Raw genomic sequence first — 20,727 nt, 5'->3', positions numbered from 1 at the left:
AAAACATTCATAAAATTTTTCCACATTTCATGAATTACTACATAAATTTTAAACTTAGTAGTTAGTCAAATTTTAATGTAGAGATGCTCTTCATAGCAGAAAATATAAATAAACTACTGTCAACTCTGAAAAGTCTTACCTATAACACTTAAATAACCACCTGGTGGTGGAAAAATAAAATGATATAATTTCAGCCCATCAAGTTCACCAGGTTTGAAGTGATATGAAAAATGGACAAACCAAGTATAAATATACTCTACCTGTAGTTTTTTATTTGTAAATAACTTTTAAATAACAATGAACACTGAAATAATGTTTTTTTATTTCTTGAAAATTTCAATGAACACAGTACACTATGCTTGTAATGTAATAAAAAAACCAGTTGCAGAGTAAGAAGTAAGTGTTAGGAAATCACCATCAGAATATAATAACTCTATATCTGTTACGTTGCTTTACTTGAATCAAATCCCAAAATTATTTTATGGGCTTTTAAAAACCAAATAATATATATATAATAGCCAAAAGAGCAGCTTGAGTAATATTTTAGCCACAATATACACATCACAGCCTTTAACTTTAAAGCACTTTTTTTTCAGTACAGCAGTTTAAATTAATTTTCTTCTTTTTTCTTTTAAACAATTGAACAAAACTACCATTTTTTTCAAAATTTAAAGCTAATTACATCCATATTAAGTAATTTTAACAAAATATGCACTGTGGTTCTTGCAAATTGATGAAACTACCACAATAGGAAGCCAGTGTCTTCACAAAAAGAAAAAGCATGCCCTTATCACATGTGCCCAACTTTGGAAGCAAGTATTCTTCACAATTTTCACAACTACATATAACAATAAAAAAAATATAAATTTTCAATCAGACAGTAATTTTATAACTAAAGTAAGCAATTTCAAATGCTTAATATTAAAGCATCCATTTTACAAACATAAGTTTCCTCATGTCAGTAGCACTTTTAAGTACAAATGTTGTCCAATCTAATAAAGTATTAAAGAAAGTAAAAATTAATGTGTATTACTATTAAAAATTTATATGTATAAATCTTTTACAATAAGGTCAAAACTTGATGACCTGCTAAAAAAAAGCAAGATGATAAAATAAAGATGAAATAGAAATTTTAAACTTAGTGATTCTCTCAGATGCTTATATTCATGAATAAAACAATAATTATATCAAAATAAAGAATATACTAATAAAAATGAAACAGATACCAGTCACTACTCAAGTCCTCAGCTGAGAAGAAACAAAGTCATCATTACAAACAAAACACAGAACAGTCAATAATAACATCTTCAGCTGAGAGGAAACAAAATAATTAATACAAAACAAAGACCAATGAATACCAAAGTCATCAGTTAAGAGATAAAGTCAACATTACAAACCAAACAGAGAATAGCCAATAAAATGCTCAGCAGATAGAAAACAAAATCATTATTAGAAAACAAAGCAATGACCAGTGGCCTCAACTAAGACAAAAAAGTCATTATTACAAAACAAAACAGAGATCAGACACAGATACAGACGTTTGCAGCTGATGAAGATTTTTTTATTTTTCCCCTTACATTTTTATTTATGTATTTTGATATATTCTCATCCTTATATAATTTGTAATTTTTTTGCTGTTTTCCTTAGTAGTTCTTATACATAATTTCTTTTTAAGATTGTTTTCTTTCTATTAAAAATAAAATCAAAAATTAATAATAACTGTGTAACTTTTTATCACAGCCCTTTAATTCTTCTTTAGCTTAATAAAATGTCTTTAGTAATTAACCTATACTACTGCGATACTGTGATAACTAAACCAAAATAATTTTTCTGAAGAAATCTATAAATGAAAGACAACTTCTATTTTCCAAACACAGCATCAGGTGGTGGAACTTTCTCCTTCATCTCTGTCTTCTGCTGCAATCATCCCTTCTATTCTTTTCTTAAGGCAAACAAAGTTCCGTTTTACAACAAATGAATAAAAGGGCTCCTCTGAAATGGATGATGTAAAATTTCAGTTAAAAAATCTGTTGTAAATAACTTATACTTTATGCTTTATGAAAATGTTAATAACCTCAAATTAAACTATAAACTATAGAATACTGAACTTAATCATATACAAACTATAACATTATGATTTCACTAATTTCACACATACTAAATTATAAAAATTATCTGTGTATGTTAAAAAACTCAGTTTATGATCATAACCAAATCTCCTGTGGTATTTAAATGTTCCTTAAAACATTACTTTTTTTTTTCTTTGCCTTCCTCTAACAGTACACATGGTAACAATGGAACTTGTACAATCTGTGAATATGTTTAATGATCTTTTTAACCTTTTGTTAAAAAATGTATGTATTACTGAATTTGAGCAGGGTAAAATCTGAAACAAAAAATAAGTTTTTACTTACCACAAAGATGAGAAAGAGGGCAAACCTCCAAGACAGTTGTGCCTGTTGTTTTCTGTAACTGGACTAGTTTTTCCATGACAAATTTAAGATGAGACTGGACAATGATAACTTTATTAGAAGTGCTAAAACGGCCAAACATCCAAACCTGTGGGGTATCTACAGTACTTTCCAAGGCTAATGGAACAGAAATTACCTGTGGGTCACAATAATGAAAAGTAAAAAATTACTCAAGCCACACTATCATGAAGTTAACAAAATAAAATTACAACATCTTAAAAATTAAAACTTAAACAGATTATTGAAAGAAATGCTCAAGGAGACAGAATTATAAGTTTATGAAAATCAAAAACATAATGCAATTATATCCAGTAACTGCCAGTAGTTTGTTACTACATGAAAATTTACTACAAAACTGTTTACTATTAAATATATTCTGTTTTACTATAAGATATACTACTCACATAAAGGACAAAAACACAACTAAGTTAAATATTACGTCATTCTACAAAGGGCTTCCTAATGTTCTTTTTCAAAAAAACTACTAACAACACAGCTTCTAACTGAAGTTAACTTTATTACGTTAAACAGCATTTCTAGAGCTGATAAAACATTCACTTCTAAAATCTTAGTAAAAATATTAATATGCCAAGCAACACCCTGTGTTAGTACCTCACTTAAACACTTGCCATAACAGTTAACAGTATCAATTACACACTATATTAGTACCTCACTCTAACTCATACCATGACAGTTTACAGTATCAATTACACACTATGTTAGTACCTCACTCAAACACTTGTCATGACAGTTAACACTACTGATTACACACTGTGTTAGTACCTCACTCTTAGCACACTATGTTAGTACCTCATTGTAACTCATGCCATAACAGCTTACACTATCTACTACACCAGTGTTTCTCAACCTGTGGGTCACGGACAAAGCAATCTGAGATAAGCTGCAAAAAGGCTTAAGATCAGATGACAGTATTTGAAAAAAAAGTTGCAAAATAGAAAAAAGAATAACGCATACTAAATAATGCCTCACAAAATGCTAACTATAAATTAATGAAAATTTTAATAAATTGCCCTAGAATTTATGGTATATTTTTTATTCAAAACAGTAGGGCAGAAGATTAATATCAGTTCATTTACTGTCAAAGGAGCAGGATTGGCAATATTGCCTGCAAAGCACACTGCTATACAAATTACATTTCACCTACTGTCATGCTCATGAACCCAGTATACCAACAATAATACAATATTGCCTGCAAAGCACACTGCTGTACAAATTACATTTCACCCACTGTCATGCTCATGAACCCAGTATACCAACAATAATACAATATTGCCTGCAAAGCACACTGCTGTACAAATTACATTTCACCCACTGTCATGCTCATGAACCCAGTATACCAACAATAATACAATATTGCCATACATATCATACTTCTATAATTTTCTGCTGGGGGCTGATGGAAATATCTTAAAAGTTTAGGTGGGCCGTGTTACTGAAAAAAAAGAGGTTGAGAAACATCGTACTACACAGTGTTACTACCTCACTTTAACATATCCATGACAGCTAATAGTATTTACAGGTCAAACTGATTGCATGCATCAAACACATTTATATAGAATTAATGATATGTCTCACCGTCAAGAACAGGTTTGCTAACAAGTACATGAAACCTACAATAAATCTGCTGAGTATGTCTTTCACTACAACCACCAATAAGTCATCTTTGTTTAGAGTCTGAAAGTAAAGGGTAACAGTTCAATACTGTTAGCAAGAAACATGTAAACAAAATAAAACTACATATTAACCACTAAAACCTCAGAGTTGGTAGTATTTCCACTATACTGAATCTGTGGTGAGGTTTTTCAATACCAAAAGTTATTTCTAATGCAAAAATTTTCAAAAGTATTGATAAATACATAATATAATGCTATTACACTTTCAAAATGCATCTTTAAAATCCTCTTCTGAATACCAGACATGAATACAATACATAACAATATTAGTCTCAAAAATCTCCCATGAAAACCAAACATAACATTGTTACAGTCTTAAAAAGTGCTCATGAATACCAAAAATGGCATTGTTAGTCTTAAAATCTCCTATTAATACCAAACATAACATTATTACAGTCTTAAAATCTCCTAATGAATACCAAAAATGGCATTGTTAGTCTTAAAATTTCCTATTAATACCAAACATAACATTATTAAAGCCTAGTTTCTCATGAATACCAAATATAACTAACTCTATTATAGTCTTATAAGTCTCTATCAGTACAGAGCATAATACTGTTACAGTCTTAAAAAGCTCTCATAAATACCAAACATAACATTATTAAACTCTATAAAGTCTCTCATTAGTCCAAAACCTAAAATTGTTACAGTTAAATATCTCAAAAATATGAAACATAACATTATTAGTTTAAAAAAAAAACTCACATGAAATCCAAATATAACTTTATTACAGTTTTAAAAAGCTCACATAAATATACATGTACATACGACTCTCCACTATAGAATTTTCACAACAGAATTTTAATTTATTTATTTCAAAAACAGAAGAAGATATTGAAAGTTTTCTATAGTCTGGAAAAAGATGGCTTCTTCCTAAAATAATAGACACTAACACTAATGAAGCAGAGGGTGAGAAGGAAAACAATACACAAAGAAGAGTAGACTCTTCAAGAGCATGCTGTAAGTGGATTACTGCTCTGGCCATAAATAAATATTTGTGTTTGTTAAAAGTAACAAAAACATATAGATGAGAGAATAAAAACTTCTCGAGCAATGAAGAAGTTTTACTATACTATTGCAAATGTTTTTTATTTAAAAAATTTCTGCATATACAAGTTATACTACAGTATTTTTTAGTGCATTTTCAAAATACTGAGTTTGTTTGGTTAAAATATTTTAAAGTATTAGGTATTTAATCGAAGCCCTTTAATTCAGTTAGTCATAAGGCAATACTGCCATTGCACTTATTACTGGAAAATCATAAAAAATATATATACAGTTTTGCAAATTTTTTTTTCATTTCAGACATACACTGTATGAATACATATCATTGATATATCAGCAGAAATACCATCAGAGCAAAGCAGGTGGATGTCTATATGTATTAAATGACCAAAAATCAGCTAAATAATGAAACCCATTATGTTTTTGTGATGAAAGCAAACCAGCCACTTGCATGTGAAAAGGTTGTACTGGATGAAGAAATATCTGATGATGATGATGACCCAGATGATAATATTATTCATAAAAATATTTATGATAAACTACACATAAAAATGGAGAAGCATTCAAATAATGCAAGGAAGTAAAGATGGATGAGACAAAAGTTCCAAAACATATGGTTAACTTAAAAACTTTAGGACTGCATTGTTCCAAAACTTATGAATAGTGAAAATTTTGCTCATCATTAATAAAATTAATATAAACAAGTTCTTTATGAATGTAACATGTGCTTGTCTGTTGCTAGTAATCTTTATGCTTATTGCTTCATACTAAAACAAATATTAGCTAAACTTGCATATGAAAAATACAGAATGAAAAAGAAACCTCAAAACACTTGTGTTCTTAACTCTCTAACACTTCTTGATTTTGGTTTGTTAGGTCTAACAAAACTATTTTAGAATTTTTAACTGTTTTAGGGGATATCACTCTTCTGACTATGTCAGCAATATTTAATGTGTGAAGTTTCTGTTTTATCTAGACCTGACCTCAGTTGACTAACACCCTATGAATTTGCAAATGTAAATTTTCTACAATTATGTAAGTTATGATATGGATACAGTGCATTTACATAGAAAAATAATAATGATACAAAATGTATTATATAATGGTTTGTGGTATTCAGATGTAGTTGTTAAGTTTATTGTGGATCTTTGAGATATATCATTGTTACCTTAGTATATATTCTGTGTACTCCTTGTAACATTTTTGCTTTTTTAGTGCCTGCAAAATGCCAGAGATAACTTCACTCTCTCCCAATGACAGAGCCAGCAACTTTGAAAATGCTTGTCAATATCCAATGTAGCTAATAAATGTTGCACATTAGGCAAGATCAGAAATATCACATTTTAAAATCAAGGATGACCGGGTAGTTCTCTTAAACACAAAATTGATAGCCTTCTTAAATTTTACACTTTTAGGTTGCCATATTTATATTACTGACTTGCATCATTGTAATTCCTATAACAAACTCCATTTTCAATACCGATGGACTGGTGATTGAAAGAGAGCTCACAAATTATTCACGTCCATTCTCTCTCTCACCGCAGACCTACATGTCCTTAAGTTTTTGGTGTCTTAGATTGTTGTGGAGCTTCTACATTTCAACTCTTTCTTCATGATGAACTCAGAATTAGGGGAGACACACTCACACACAATCCATACACAGATATCATTCCAACCTCCAATTAGTGGGCCCTAGCTGACTACTCTATAGGAAACTTTTGAATTGAGGAATATCACACAGTCGTGAATAACACTTGAACATTAAGCCTATTGACTGGTTTTAAAAAGCACACATGTATATAAATGTAATTTCATTGTTACTAAAACATTTATCTTAATTAAATATAATACTTAAGATTAAAACACTACAATTTAACTCTTTAAACCTGTGATTTTTCTACCAAAATTATTTTCATGAGTTCCTAATAATTATCACAGTACCTTATAAATCTTCAATTTTCTTAATTTTGTGGATGATAAAACAGTTTAGATTAGTTTTTCAGCCAAAAATACATAAATGTTATTGGATGTTGTTACCATCCAATGAGTAAATCAGGAATTTCAGGCAGACACAATTCTGCTCAGGTTTAACTCATAAAACAGAAAAGATATGAAGTTCTTATTTCATATTCTCGCTTGTCAAAATCAGTAATTTGAGTTTCTAATTTGTAAGAAACTACAGACTTTGTATTTTGACATCACAAATTTAAACATCTAATATGAACTAAAGCTGTATTCAACACAACAGGTGACACACAAAATCAATGTTTAGGTATTTTTTTTAGTATTTGCTTTTAAATTAAGAAATTAACCAATATATAATACCAAAACTTGAATTATAATCTACAATATGATACCAAACTTACTGACATACATTCATAAAATAGTATTTCAATAAAAGTTTGAATGTAAGTCTACAAACGTGGTGATATGCCCTTTTACCCCTGACTATAGGAAGATCCATAGCAATAGAGTTAAGAAGTTAATAGCATTTAAACTTTTTTACAAAAACATTTATCAACGACAGGTGCTCCAAAAAGGCATCTACCAAGTCTGATAGAAAAAGAATACACAAAATTCTTGTGTGCATAAAAAAAAAATTCCCAATATAGTAAGTCAGATACTTTGATAAAAAAATTCTGAAATGAATCAGCTCTGACTAAAATCAAGGGTTTATAATAAACAATTCTTGACACTAAGTTACAGGTATTAAAGCTTTCCTAAAAGTATTACATGCTCATGGTCCTATACAAAATTTAATAGTATAAGGTTTATAAGGATGTAGCTAAGCCTCTAGATAAAAAAAAAAATCTATGACATAAGCAATTATGAACTTTAATAACACTAAATGTAAAATTCTTTTTTTGGTTTGATGAACAAATAACTTAATGTCAATAAAGAACAGAAATTACCTCAAGTATCTCAATACATTCCCGTATGAGATACTGTTTAAAGTTTATCCCATGTTCTTCCATGTCACTGTCTAACCAGCTCACAGTGTCTAAAATTATCACTTTTTGGACATGAACTTCACTGCATTTTTGTTTTAATTCACCTTTACCAACTTGGAAACATAATTCCTAACCAGAAATCAAAATAATGATACTTATATGCAAATTATACAAGATGTATTACAGTCATGGATAGAAACAACTTTCTAATCACATTAAACAAAACCATCATGATTCTTTCCATAAATGGAAAAAAAACAAACATATGCAATAACATTAAAAAAAATTATGATAAATACTGGGAACAAAATTTCACTATTTTAATGGATTCTTTATTTATTTTACTTGTAATCTATATCTTTTAAATTTTCTAATTATTTCCTGTTAGAGATTTCAAGTTGTTAAAAATATATAATTACAAAACACATTTTCATAAATTAGGCAGAAGTGGACAATATGAGAAAAAAAGGAAACTATCTTCGTGAAAAGTAGTACTCCAGATTCACTTTTTTGTAATCATTTTGTCTTATACACATAGAAGATGATACAACACAGGAGACTGTCAAGGAACATTTACCTGAGTTTTTGGAAAGGCAGACTTAAGTCCATTAACAACTGCAGTCATCTTGCTACTGTCAGAATACAATATGCACACTTCTTTGTACTGCCATCTGGGCCTGAGTTGCTTAGCAATTATTTGTGAGAGTTTTGACCAATCCCACTCTGTTGAAAAGAAATCTTTGGCATTTCTCTGCTTTACACTCTATAAAAAAGTAAAGCATTTTTATATGATAGTCAGTCAATGTTATCAAGAACAATGTGGGTAACTGACACACTTCAAGTACTTGTGTAAAGAGGACAAAAGGGAACAGTTTCAGAAGTTATTTGTGTATCAATGACAGAAGCAAATGGATTTGGAACTTCTGTTACACATGTATAACAAGGATAGAAGAGAATAATTTGAGAATTTCTGTAAAACTACTTGTGTATCAAGAACAGAAGAGAACAGATTTGGAACTTTTGTAAAACCACTTGAGTAACAAGGACAGAACAGTTTTGGAAGTTCTGTAAAAATAAAAAAGATAAACAGCTTACAACTTTCAACTTCTGAAAGTTACTGTTATTTTATTTTCATTAACTATAAAAAAATTCTGTCTTTTATTAGCTGTATGACAAAGCTGTCAATCTATTAGTTTTGAAATAATGTTCTATAACTTCACAAATTTACAAAGTAAAAAGCACACAATTAGTAAAACCTCAAACTAATACAAATGCCATCAGTATCTTTAAATTTAGGTAGGTTTTTCAAATTCAGATTGAATTAACTGTTAAATTATGAGATTGAATTTTTTTTCAAGTCACATCATATGTTATTGTTTATGAACAACACTGATTATGTTCATCTTAAAGACAATTACTTTATGAAAATCTAAAACAAAGAATGTAAAAGCAGAATGAAAGTATTAGTTAATGTGTAATAACATATATTAATAGTCACTTGTAAAAAAAATAATACATACTTGAACATGATCTTTGAGTCTATGAAAAAGATTCAATAGAGGCTGTTGACAAAACTTTGAACTCCACACATTTCTAAAGGTTGCCCCAGTAGTTACCCATTTTTTGGAATTAATTCTTTCATAATTAATAGGAACTCCACACTGAAAAGTATATATATGGTATATGTTTTCTCATTTTGTACTTTGTCACTAAGTTATAGCTGTGTATTACTTACCATTTTAAACATTAAAATTTGCCTTACCAGTTCTTTAAGTTTCTATTACAATTTTAAAATGCTTTTTTATTATAATAACAGGTTCAAATCATATTTTTTCAAATTACTATAACTCTTCATGTACGGGCTTGATCATTTTGACCAATCTTGTAACCACCACATAAAAAAGAATATACATGCTATAGCTCTGAATTTATTGAGTGTGTCTTCATGAAATTTGAAAAGCTTTTAGTAAATATTGCATGTCTGTTGTACACAAAAAAATCACATTTTTTAATAAAGTATTTTTACTAAAGATTTGTCTCATATTGATTGTTATCATATTAACAATAAAACATTTTTTTTCATCTTAAAGTTTTCATATTTAATTTGCATAACCTCTACAACCCCCTAAAGGAATATCACAAATTTCTTTTCAGTAAAACTTTATATTGTAGTTGTTATTTTCTCTACTCTAACACTAACTGTATACAGTCTTGGTTAATATGACTGACTTTGTAACCATCATGTAACAAAAAAATATTAAATAATCTAAATTATATTTTTTTTATTTCTAGAATGTCCCCCCAGTGGCACAACAGTATGTTTGTGGACTTATACTGCAAGAAACCAGGTGGGCAGATCACAGATATCCCTTTGCATAGCTTTGTGCTTAATAACAAACAACAACATTTCTAGACTGACTGCATATTATAACAAACAGTTAAACACAATTAATTTTTACAACCACAGCTAATACTTTGCATATCTCCTGGTCATTTAGACTTAATACAAAAGCAATTTATCACAGCAGGGAAGTTTTGTGTAAACAAATGATCAAATTACCAGCATGTACAGTCAATTTGCAGTAACTTGGGCTCCTGACATGAATGTGCTTTTAAAAAATTTTTCTTCTCTTAAGTTTTCTAATCTAAACCAGTTTTTAATTTTTACATGTTAGTTATTTTAAACAATAGTTAAAACAAGAAATTTTATAACTACATGTGGGTCTTGAAATTTTTTGCTCACAAGGTGTCGATAAAAGTTAACCCTACTTAATTTTTATTTAGTTCAACTTATTTTTAAATATCCAACTTAGAACACAAAAAAACATGTACAAAGAATACAATGTCCTATAACTACTACAATTTAACTGGCTTTCTAATCAAGGTAAAATAAAGTAAAATCATGCTGTTGGTTAGTCAAGGTGATTCTGCAATATCAAAGAGTGAAGGTGTAGACTGAATAATACATAGCTGTCATCATAATGTGTTAGCCTCATAAGGAATTCAGTAAATTAAAATATTATCTTACTGTTGGTCATAAATAATATAAAATGTCAGACAGAATTGCTGACATTAATTTAAAGACGGGATGTGGCTTTTTGAAAACAAGAAGATTGGTAACTATAAATTCAAATTATTTCTTAATAATATCTAAACTATAACTGTGTAATTTATGTTAAACTCATAAAATTATATAGGGGTCAAAAAAATTCCCAAAATTGATAATTCAGAGTGAAGAGAAGTTAAGATTAAGGATTTATTTAACCCTATTGCCAAAGGTACCCTTTACTGCTCATAACACAAGGTTTTAGTGTCTTACATTAAACATTTTATCAAACTACTGTTTGTTTATGTTTTACCAATAAGTATAGCATGTTTATTAACCCACAGCACATTTCAATTTTGAAAATGCCCAAAATAAAGCACATTACTTCAGCTCAGCAGACTAACAAAGCCAAAACCTGGAAGACATGCAGTCCAAAAAGAAGATCCCAAAATTCATACAAAAATTCACTGCCTTTACCATCACAATTAATAACTTACATGGTCATACAGTTGACCAAGTACGAATATATCTTTTAGTAAAAATTTTTTTGCATATTTCAATCTATATGGATTTGTCAAGAAGAACATATGAACATAACTTTAAAATATACAGAAGTCAAAATGCTAATCAAGCAATACTTAATAGAGATGACCAAATATACATATAAAAAATGTTTTTCTGAAATACTAGAAATAGGATAGTCATTCTCCATACATATATTGTTACTAGATTATAATTAATTTTTATAAAACATGTTCATAAAACCAAGGCCAGTGCTATCCGTTAGGCAAACTAGGTGGTTTCCTAGGGTGCTAAAATCTGGAGAGGGTGCCACATATTCTGAACAAACTTAGACAAAATTAGCTTTTCTAAGATTTCTAACTAAAAACACAAAACTTAATGATGAAGAGAGCGATGGCTAGGAATGATGACAGTGATGTTAAAAAAAAACCTTTGTTGAGGAAGAGTGTGCAGTGTTAATCATTGCTTAACCCTTTAACCACTCCTCACCTTGCGAGTTTTATGATTCCGACTATCAAGAAATCAACCAATTTTGCCCTATTTGAACACATATTCTATGTGCTTCTTTTACTTCTACAAAGATAATTTTGCATTCTTTGGTGAGTACATGGTCTCTTTTTCTCAATATACACCATTTTTAAAACATAAATATAATTTTTAGTGGTGTTTATTGAATGCTAAAAAAATTAATTTTTTTCCAAATTTTTGGCACGCTGAGCACCAAAAGTTTTTAAAGTATTGCGAGGCAAAAGGGTTTATTTAGAGTTTTAGCCAGAAACAACTTATTCTATTATGCAGAAAAGACATAGCCTTAGACCTCAGCTCTTTGACAAAAAAAGGCCGCATAATTAAAGATAATTCTTTTTTTAAATAAAAATAAAAAAATATTTTTTACTTACAATAAAGGCAAAAATATGAGACAGCAGTTTCGACCCGTCTCTCAAAATGAAGATGAATTTTCTTTGAATACAGAAAAAGAAAAGTGGTGTTTGTCAGAATCAAGATTTAGCAAGACATTGAAGGTGAAAATACCTGTAATTTGAATTACAGTGACCCTGCTACTTGGCCCAAATGTGACAAGCATCTGTGACTAATCTTGGTGGAAAATGGACCAGAATAATTTCAGAAATACGATTTTTCTAAAGACCATAAACAAAGAAGATTCTCGTCAATTCATTACTGTAGAACACTTGCCAAAGGCAAACAAATACATAGGATGTGGTTAAGGTATTCAAAGTCAAAGGACTTGGTATTTTGCTTCTGTTGTAAACTTTTTACTGTTAACAACCCAAATACTTCCTCTCTTGCTGGTCAAGGTTGCAGAGACTGGGAAAACATATCTGTAATTCTAGCATTGCATGAAAGAAGTAATGAAGATTTGAATAATTTTCAAAACTGGAGATAACTTGAACTCAGACTGAACAGCAAAAAAACAATTGACAAAACAAATATGTGCCATATCAAACAACAACAAAAATATTGGCAACAAATCTTAGAATGACATATTGATTTAGAAAGAGTTCTTGTTATGCAAAATCTGCCTTTTAGAGGATCACATAACAAACTGAACGCTTCTGGCAATGGAAACTTTCTGAAGTTAGTAGAATATCTTGCTTTTTTTTGACCCACTTATAAATGAACAAGACAGTGGGAAATGTGCACACTACCTTGGGATAGAGATAAAATAAACTGATTCAGCTCTTAGTGCAATAAAAAAAAATACTAGCATCTACTCATGCTTCAAAATACTATTCAATAATCTTATATTGAACACCTGATGTAAGTCATCTTGAACAAATGACCATCATTCTTCAATTTGTAGACATACCTTCAGACACTGGCAATTGTAAGCTAGAGTCTTGCATCAAAGAACATTTTGTGGGATTTGTGTCACTTAAGGACACAACAGGAGATGGTATGACAGACACCATTCTTCATCAGCTACAGGAGATGCCATTACTGGTTGAAAACGTGTGGTAAAGGCTATGATAATGGAAGCAACATGAAAGAAAAATAAATGGTGTACAAAGGAGATATTGAAAATTAATCCACAAGCATTGTTCGTCCCTAGCAGTGCACATTCTTTAAATTTGGTTTGTTAATGATGTAGCCAAAAGTTGTCTGGAGGCAAAAGCATTCTTTGACCAGGTAAAACATGTTTATGTGTACTTTTCAGCTTCGACACACTGTTGGGAGGTTCTAAAACATCATGTCCCAAAAATGATAGTGAAACCATTAAGTAATGCAAGATGGAAAAGCCATATTACTGCTCTGAACTCTGTTTGCTATCAGCTAGGCAATATATTTGATGCCTTAATTAAAATCTCTGAGGATATTTCCCTTACAGGATCTTCTGCCATTTCTTTACGAATTGAGGCACGCAGGTTTGCAAATAACATTTCCACTTTCAAGTTCATCATTTCCCTCATTGTTTGGTATGATATTCTGTTTGAAAAAAAATTTAGCAAAAATTTCAAGAGAAGGTATTTGATATCCAGGATGCAGTAAAAGAACTGAAAGAAACAAAAAGTATCTTGTAAACTGCAGGAATGATGAATAGTTTGAGAAAGCATTATCAAATGCACAGGAACTTGCCGAGGAGTTGGGCATATCAGCAGAACTAGAACCACAGCCAGTCCAAATTAGGAGAAGGAGGAAGCAGTTCACATACGAGGTAGACGATGAACCAATTCAGAATCCCAAGGAAAAGTTCAAAGTGAACTTTTATTTGGCAGTCTTAAATGTAGCAATACAATCAGTTGATCCAAGATTCACACAAATGCATCAAGTTAGTTTGCTGTTTGGCTTCCTTTATGACATCCACGATATGCAGACAATAATAACAAAAGGAAATAATGGAACATTGCTTAAAACTAGTAAACATTTTACAACATGGTGATAACAAAGACATTGATGCCACAGATTTGTGTTGTGAATTACAAGTCATTGTGAGATGGGTCGAGAAGTGTGCCTCATCACAATACATTCTGAAATTTATATGTAAAAATAAGCTAGCAAATAATGTTCCAAATGTATTTATTGCTTTATGTGTGCTCTTAACATTCCCTGTGTCTGTGGCCAGTAGTGATAAAACCATAGTTATGCTGAACTATGAAGCAAGGAACTCTGTCAAAGGAATGTGAAATTGCTGAGAAACTTGACTTCAAACAACTTGTTTGCACATTTGCGAGATTAAAAGCACGAAAAGTAAGGTTTTGATGAAGTTCCATCAATAATATAATATTCATAACATAATTAATACAAAAGTAAGGTTTTGATGAAGTTTCATCAATAATATAATATTCATAACATAATTAATACAAAATACTTGGTATATGTAGGTAAATTGTCCCTCATTGTTTATTCAAATCCTGAAAGTATGCTTACGTTTATTATGGATTACCTGAAAATAAAGCTTAACAGAAAATTATGTTTTATTGCCATTTTCTTCATTGAGTTATTGTAATAATAATAATAACAATAATGATAATAATAATATGACTTGGTTATTTGCAGGCATAAATGAACATATGAAGCAAGATGAAAATATACACGTAAACAATGGTATATTGAGAGTTACAGAAACAATATTGTTATGGAGTTCTTATTTAGATTATGAAAACTTACTATAGGGGGTGCACATTGAAGGGCTAGCCTAAGGTGCTGAATACCCTTGCATCAGCACTGCATAAAAAAAAATTATGTAGACATAATTTTGAGAAGAAAAATTATTTACCATTATATGATGGCCATTCAGCTTGTCCACAATAAACAAAAATGTAACATTACCTGGTCTACATTACTACAAATGTATCAACAGATGATCACAATAAATTACTGATGCAACAATGCCTGATATACAATTTATAAAAACTGTACCAATCCATGATCTACAATTAGGGCATAGTGTTGCCCATAGAAATTACACTGCAATAAATATATTATTTATACTGAAATTTATGTCATGTTGTATTAGAATATCTCTTTACTTGTAATTTTTTCTGACTTTAATTTATCAACAGAACCATTTTTTTCAATCTAAAATGCTTCCAAAATTTACATTCGACCCTTTTCTTCACAACAAAATTGATATCTTTCTTTTGCTCCGCACCATTTCGTAACAAACACAACTATTATGAAATAAGATATAATCTCAAAGATATAATTATAATGAAATACTTAATAGGAAATTTCACACGAAACTATACGAAAAATGAGCTATTTTCAAAATTCTAGAACAGATTTGTTGAAGCTCAAGGTATTGATCTGTTAACTCTCACAATACAGACTCGGTCAATTTGAATGACCACGTGATCTTTTTGTACTCGTTTAAAGTTTTTATAGATTTAATACTTATAACTCTCAATATAGTATGTATATTGTCATGAAATTTGGCAGTCTTTCAGTTAATATTACAAGTCTTTCACATGTTTAAATTAAAAATATTTTTTCATCTCAAATTTCTTTTGTGTAATTCCTAAAACCTTGTAAATGCATTTCAAACGTTTTTTTCAGTAAAACTTTATAGTTTTCTGTTATGTTCTCTACCCTATCTCAAAACAGGATCAGTCACTTCGACCAATTTCATAACCACCAAAGAATAAATAAAGAATCGAAATAAACCTAAATTACCCTTTTTTCTTTATAGAATGACTTCAAATTGTAACATGAAATTACATTTGTTTATCCTAAGTAGCTCTAAGTTCATAACAGTATACTTCTATTTATAATTAAATTTTATTGTTTTATTGCTCTTTGAACCATATCTAACTCTTATCCACCCCATTATAAGTTGTAAACCACTTGGAGAATGTGCAGGTCATGTTACACGATTCGTATAACATTTCCAACAAGATACTTATTCTCTATTTTTAGATTTTAGTTACTTTTATAATAATAAAGAAAGAATAAATATGAAAAACAAGAAATAAAGTACTTATGCAATCTTTTTTCTTCTTTCTCTCGATTGTCAAAGACAGTTAAGCCTAATTTTTTATAGTAATGATAGTAGTGCACTTAATAATTTTTATTTAATTAAATAATGCACCAAAGAATACAGATTATTAATATGCAAAAACTAGACTTACCTCTCAAAATTTTCCTGGCTTTCTAACTATGCGACAAGAGCCGTTACAAATTCATCCAAGATAGTTGTTAACTTTCTCAGGGGAACGAATGTTGTACTGTGAGTGAAATTGACATTTAACTAATCAGAAAATACCATTATACAATACGTCATTTGATAGATGGAAACCTTGACTTTCTATTGGTTATAGATAATATATAATGAAATGTAAGAGAGTTTGTTTGTTTGTAGTTAAGCACAAAGCTACACAAAGGGCTATCTATGCTCTGCCCACCACAGGTATCAAAACCCGGATTCTAGTGTTGTAAATCTGCAGACATACCGCTGTGCCACTGGGGGGCACGTAAGAGAGAACTATCAATGAATTGTGAAAGAGAGGATGTGACAGGTGGGTGTGGCTAGGATGGGTCTGATTTTCTAATTGATAGCTCTGTAACCAAACAAAATTGAAGACTATAAAAATTATGGATTGTCTGAGCAATGATTTTATAGATAGTAATTTACATTTAATTTTGTACATTTTAGAGAGGTAGTGGATAAAATAGGGATGATGACATGTTAAGAGAAAATGTGTCACGTGGGTCACACTAGTGGAAATTCAGGATTTTTTAAAATATTGCCTTGTAGAATTAAGAACTTGTATACTATTAAAATATGGATTATTATCTAAGATTTTATGCTATTCTAATTAGTATAACATAAATAAAAAGTAGTTTAACAAAAATTTGAATGTAGGACACTAAAACCTTGTGTCATGCACAGTAAAGGTTACCTGGGGTGATAGGGTTAAAGTCATGTCATTAAAGGTATAGACAGTTTAATTCTCACCAGAAGTACATTTCTCCCACAATAGCCCTATTACCAATAAAAAAACCTCCCAACTCTGTTATCTATTAACACAATACAGAAACAGGACATCCAATTTCTCTCTCCAACTTTAAAACTCTCTCAACAGCTAAACATGATACTGAACTTTTTAAAAAAAACATTATGCATAAAAACTCTTCTTTGGTCCATACATAATACAGAGTCTTCACTTGATTTAAACTTATATGAATTTAACTATTTCATTTGTGCAACATTTTTCATTTTCTCATGTTATATTTGTATATTCAAATTGTTTACTTTTTACATATATATTTCTGTTGTAATTACAAATATTGTTTGTTTGTTTTGTACCTCTAAATTACTGATGATAGAATCCTGATGATTCTGAAACATTTAATAAATACTTCCTATTATCACATTTGTGTTTTGTATTACATTAAAATAAATGGACTACCATTATTTGATTACCAGTATGAAAAATACAACAAAATATACAAACAGACTTAATAAGAATACAAAATAATCAGGACACAAGCTAAAGAGACACAACAACTATCACTTTTAGACTAGGGAATAAAGTTTTACCTCCCACTCTATAACACAATCAGTTCTTTCAGAAAACTCGTAGTCTGAATCAGGAAAACATTTCTTAAAATGATCTGTTATTTCTCGTAGAATATCTTGCCAGTTGGAATCATTTGATTTGGATGGCTCTGTCATGACTTTGAAGTTCTGTCCCAAAGTATTCTAAACCAAAAACACAAAACAAAGTTACACAAAAATAATCTAAGAAACTAAATTATCTTTCCTTGTACTTTCAATAGGCATAGCAGCTTTACTATGTCTACCATTAACTCATTTGGTTGTTTTTTTTTATATTAGAACAAATCCACACTGGGCTATCTGAAGTTCCTCTGCAAGGAATCAAGCTCTGGATCTTAGAGTTGTAAGTCCATAAACTTACCACTGACTCACCAGAGGACTGACTTATTTGATGAAAAACGTTTAAACAATAATTTTTACATGAAGTGAAGTTTTTTTCAAATCTCACAATCAGTGATCATATATTTTGAGTCTGTGTATTTTAACAGTTGTAGAATAATAAAAGAAATCTGCGTAACCATATATATATCAACAAGACAACCATGATATATAATACCACTTATATTAGAAATATGATGTTATAATAATAAAGTCTGCTCTGATTAGAATGATTTGTTGTAAGGGAAAAGAAAATGTTGTACAAATTTACCACATTAGGCCTTCTGTCTTTTATAATCCTCTTGCAGGTTTCTATATATCTAATATTGTACTTCTGAAAGAACAGGTTCACACATTCATCCTTTACATGGTGTAAAAAAGAAGAGTCTTGATCTGACATATGGTCCCACAGACGCAAATTCTCCTTAATGGTAATTTCTTGGTAGCCTTTAAATAGACGACAACAGTTTTCTAACTGTTCCAGGAATCCATGTGGCAAACACTCCAAAGGAAACATAGCATTGCTAAGATATTGCTTTCCTAAATATAAGATGTGCTGCTTGAACATAACCATTAGTCAAATGTGGTATAAAATCCAAAACAAACACAGTATAGGTAACATGGTGCTTTCTATATACAAAATGAGCAGCATGAATATATTTATTACTCAAGTTTGGTAACACATTCCAAAACAAACACAGTATGAGTATCATGTTCTTTCCTAAGTACAAAATGAGCAACATAAACATAACACCTAGTCAACTATGGTGGACTTTCCAAACTGCAACACTATTGGAATTGTTATAAAACTGTATTACTACTTCTAAAAACAGTGGCTATATACAAGATAGCAATGGTAAGAACCACGTTCATAGCTACAAGGTTGAGAAAAAACAACAGTAGATGTCAGTGGTGGCTGTATATAAGATATCAATGGTAAAAACTATGTTAGAGATAGAGGGATGAGAACAACAATAGTAGAAGTCAGTAGTAGCTGTATATAAGATATAAATGGTAAAAACTATGTCAGATATAGAGGGATGAGAACAACAACAGTAGAAGTCAGTAGTAGCTGTATATAAGATATAAATGGTAAAACTATGTTAGATATAGAGGGATGAGAACAACAACGTAAAGTCAGTAGTAGCTGTATATAAGATATAAATGGTAAAAACTATGTTAGATATAGAGGGATGAGAACAACAACAGTAGAAGTCAGTAGTAGCTGTATATAAGATATAAATGGTAAAAACTATGTTAGATATAGAGGGATGAGAACAACAACAGTAGAAGTCAGTAGTAGCTGTATATAAGATATAAATGGTAAAAACTATCTTAGATATAGAGGGATGAGAACAACAATAGTAGAAGTCAGTAGTAGCTGTATATAAGATATAAATGGTAAAAACTATGTTAGAGATAGAGGGATGAGAACAACAACAGTAGAAGTCAGTAGTAGCTGTATATAAGATATAAATGGTAAAAACTATCTTAGAGATAGAGGGATGAGAACAACAACAGTAGAAGTCAGTAGAAGCTGTATATAAGATATAAATGGTAAAAATTATGTTAGAGATAGAGGGATGAGAACAACAACAGTAGAAGTCAGTAGTAGCTGTATATAAGATATAAATGGTAAAAACTATCTTAGATATAGAGGGATGAGAACAACAACAGTAGAAGTCAGTAGTAGCTGTATATAAGATATAAATGGTAAAAACTATGTTAGAGATAGAGGGATGAGAACAACAACAGTAGAAGTCAGTAGTAGCTGTATATAAGATATAAATGGTAAAAACTATCTTAGATATAGAGGGATGAGAACAACAACCGTAGAAGTCAGTAGTAGCTGTATATAAGATATAAATGATAAAAACTATGTTAGAGATAGAGGGATGAGAACAACAACCGTAGAAGTCAGTAGTAGCTGTATATAAGATATAAATGGTAAAAACTATCTTAGATATAGAGGGATGAGAACAAAAACAGTAGAAGTCAGTAGTAGCTGTATATAAGATATAAATGGTAAAAACTATGTTAGAGATAGCGGGATGAGAACAACAACCGTAGAAGTCAGTAGTAGCTGTATATAAGATATAAATGATAAAAACTATGTTAGAGATAGAGGGATGAGAACAACAAC

At 30.1% G+C, this 20,727-nt stretch overlaps 1 protein-coding gene across 3 annotated transcripts in view; it reads right to left on the bottom strand.

Annotated features, from left to right (window-relative positions):
• Window positions 1–298: 298 nt before the first annotated feature.
• The window catches only part of LOC106462714 (cap-specific mRNA (nucleoside-2'-O-)-methyltransferase 2-like), a 29,490-nt gene continuing 9,061 nt past the window's right edge, over window positions 299–20,727 (bottom strand). For all 3 annotated transcript variants that reach the window (XM_013922660.2, XM_022390035.1, XM_022390034.1), the window contains 8 exons: window positions 18,856–19,124; window positions 18,189–18,350; window positions 9,642–9,782; window positions 8,699–8,884; window positions 8,083–8,250; window positions 4,068–4,166; window positions 2,415–2,607; window positions 299–1,992 (listed from right to left, as the gene is read on the bottom strand). In XM_013922660.2, the coding sequence (XP_013778114.1) occupies window positions 1,880–1,992; window positions 2,415–2,607; window positions 4,068–4,166; window positions 8,083–8,250; window positions 8,699–8,884; window positions 9,642–9,782; window positions 18,189–18,350; window positions 18,856–19,124 (1,331 nt within the window). In that variant the 3' untranslated portion in view covers window positions 299–1,879. The remainder of the gene's footprint in view (window positions 1,993–2,414; window positions 2,608–4,067; window positions 4,167–8,082; window positions 8,251–8,698; window positions 8,885–9,641; window positions 9,783–18,188; window positions 18,351–18,855; window positions 19,125–20,727) is intronic.

The sequence above is a fragment of the Limulus polyphemus genome, unplaced genomic scaffold (assembly GCF_000517525.1).
Source record: "Limulus polyphemus unplaced genomic scaffold, Limulus_polyphemus-2.1.2 Scaffold1230, whole genome shotgun sequence".
NCBI classification, from domain to species: domain Eukaryota; kingdom Metazoa; phylum Arthropoda; class Merostomata; order Xiphosura; family Limulidae; genus Limulus; species Limulus polyphemus.
Note: the sequence above shows the minus strand (reverse complement) of the source record. Positions and strands in the feature narration are given on the sequence as shown.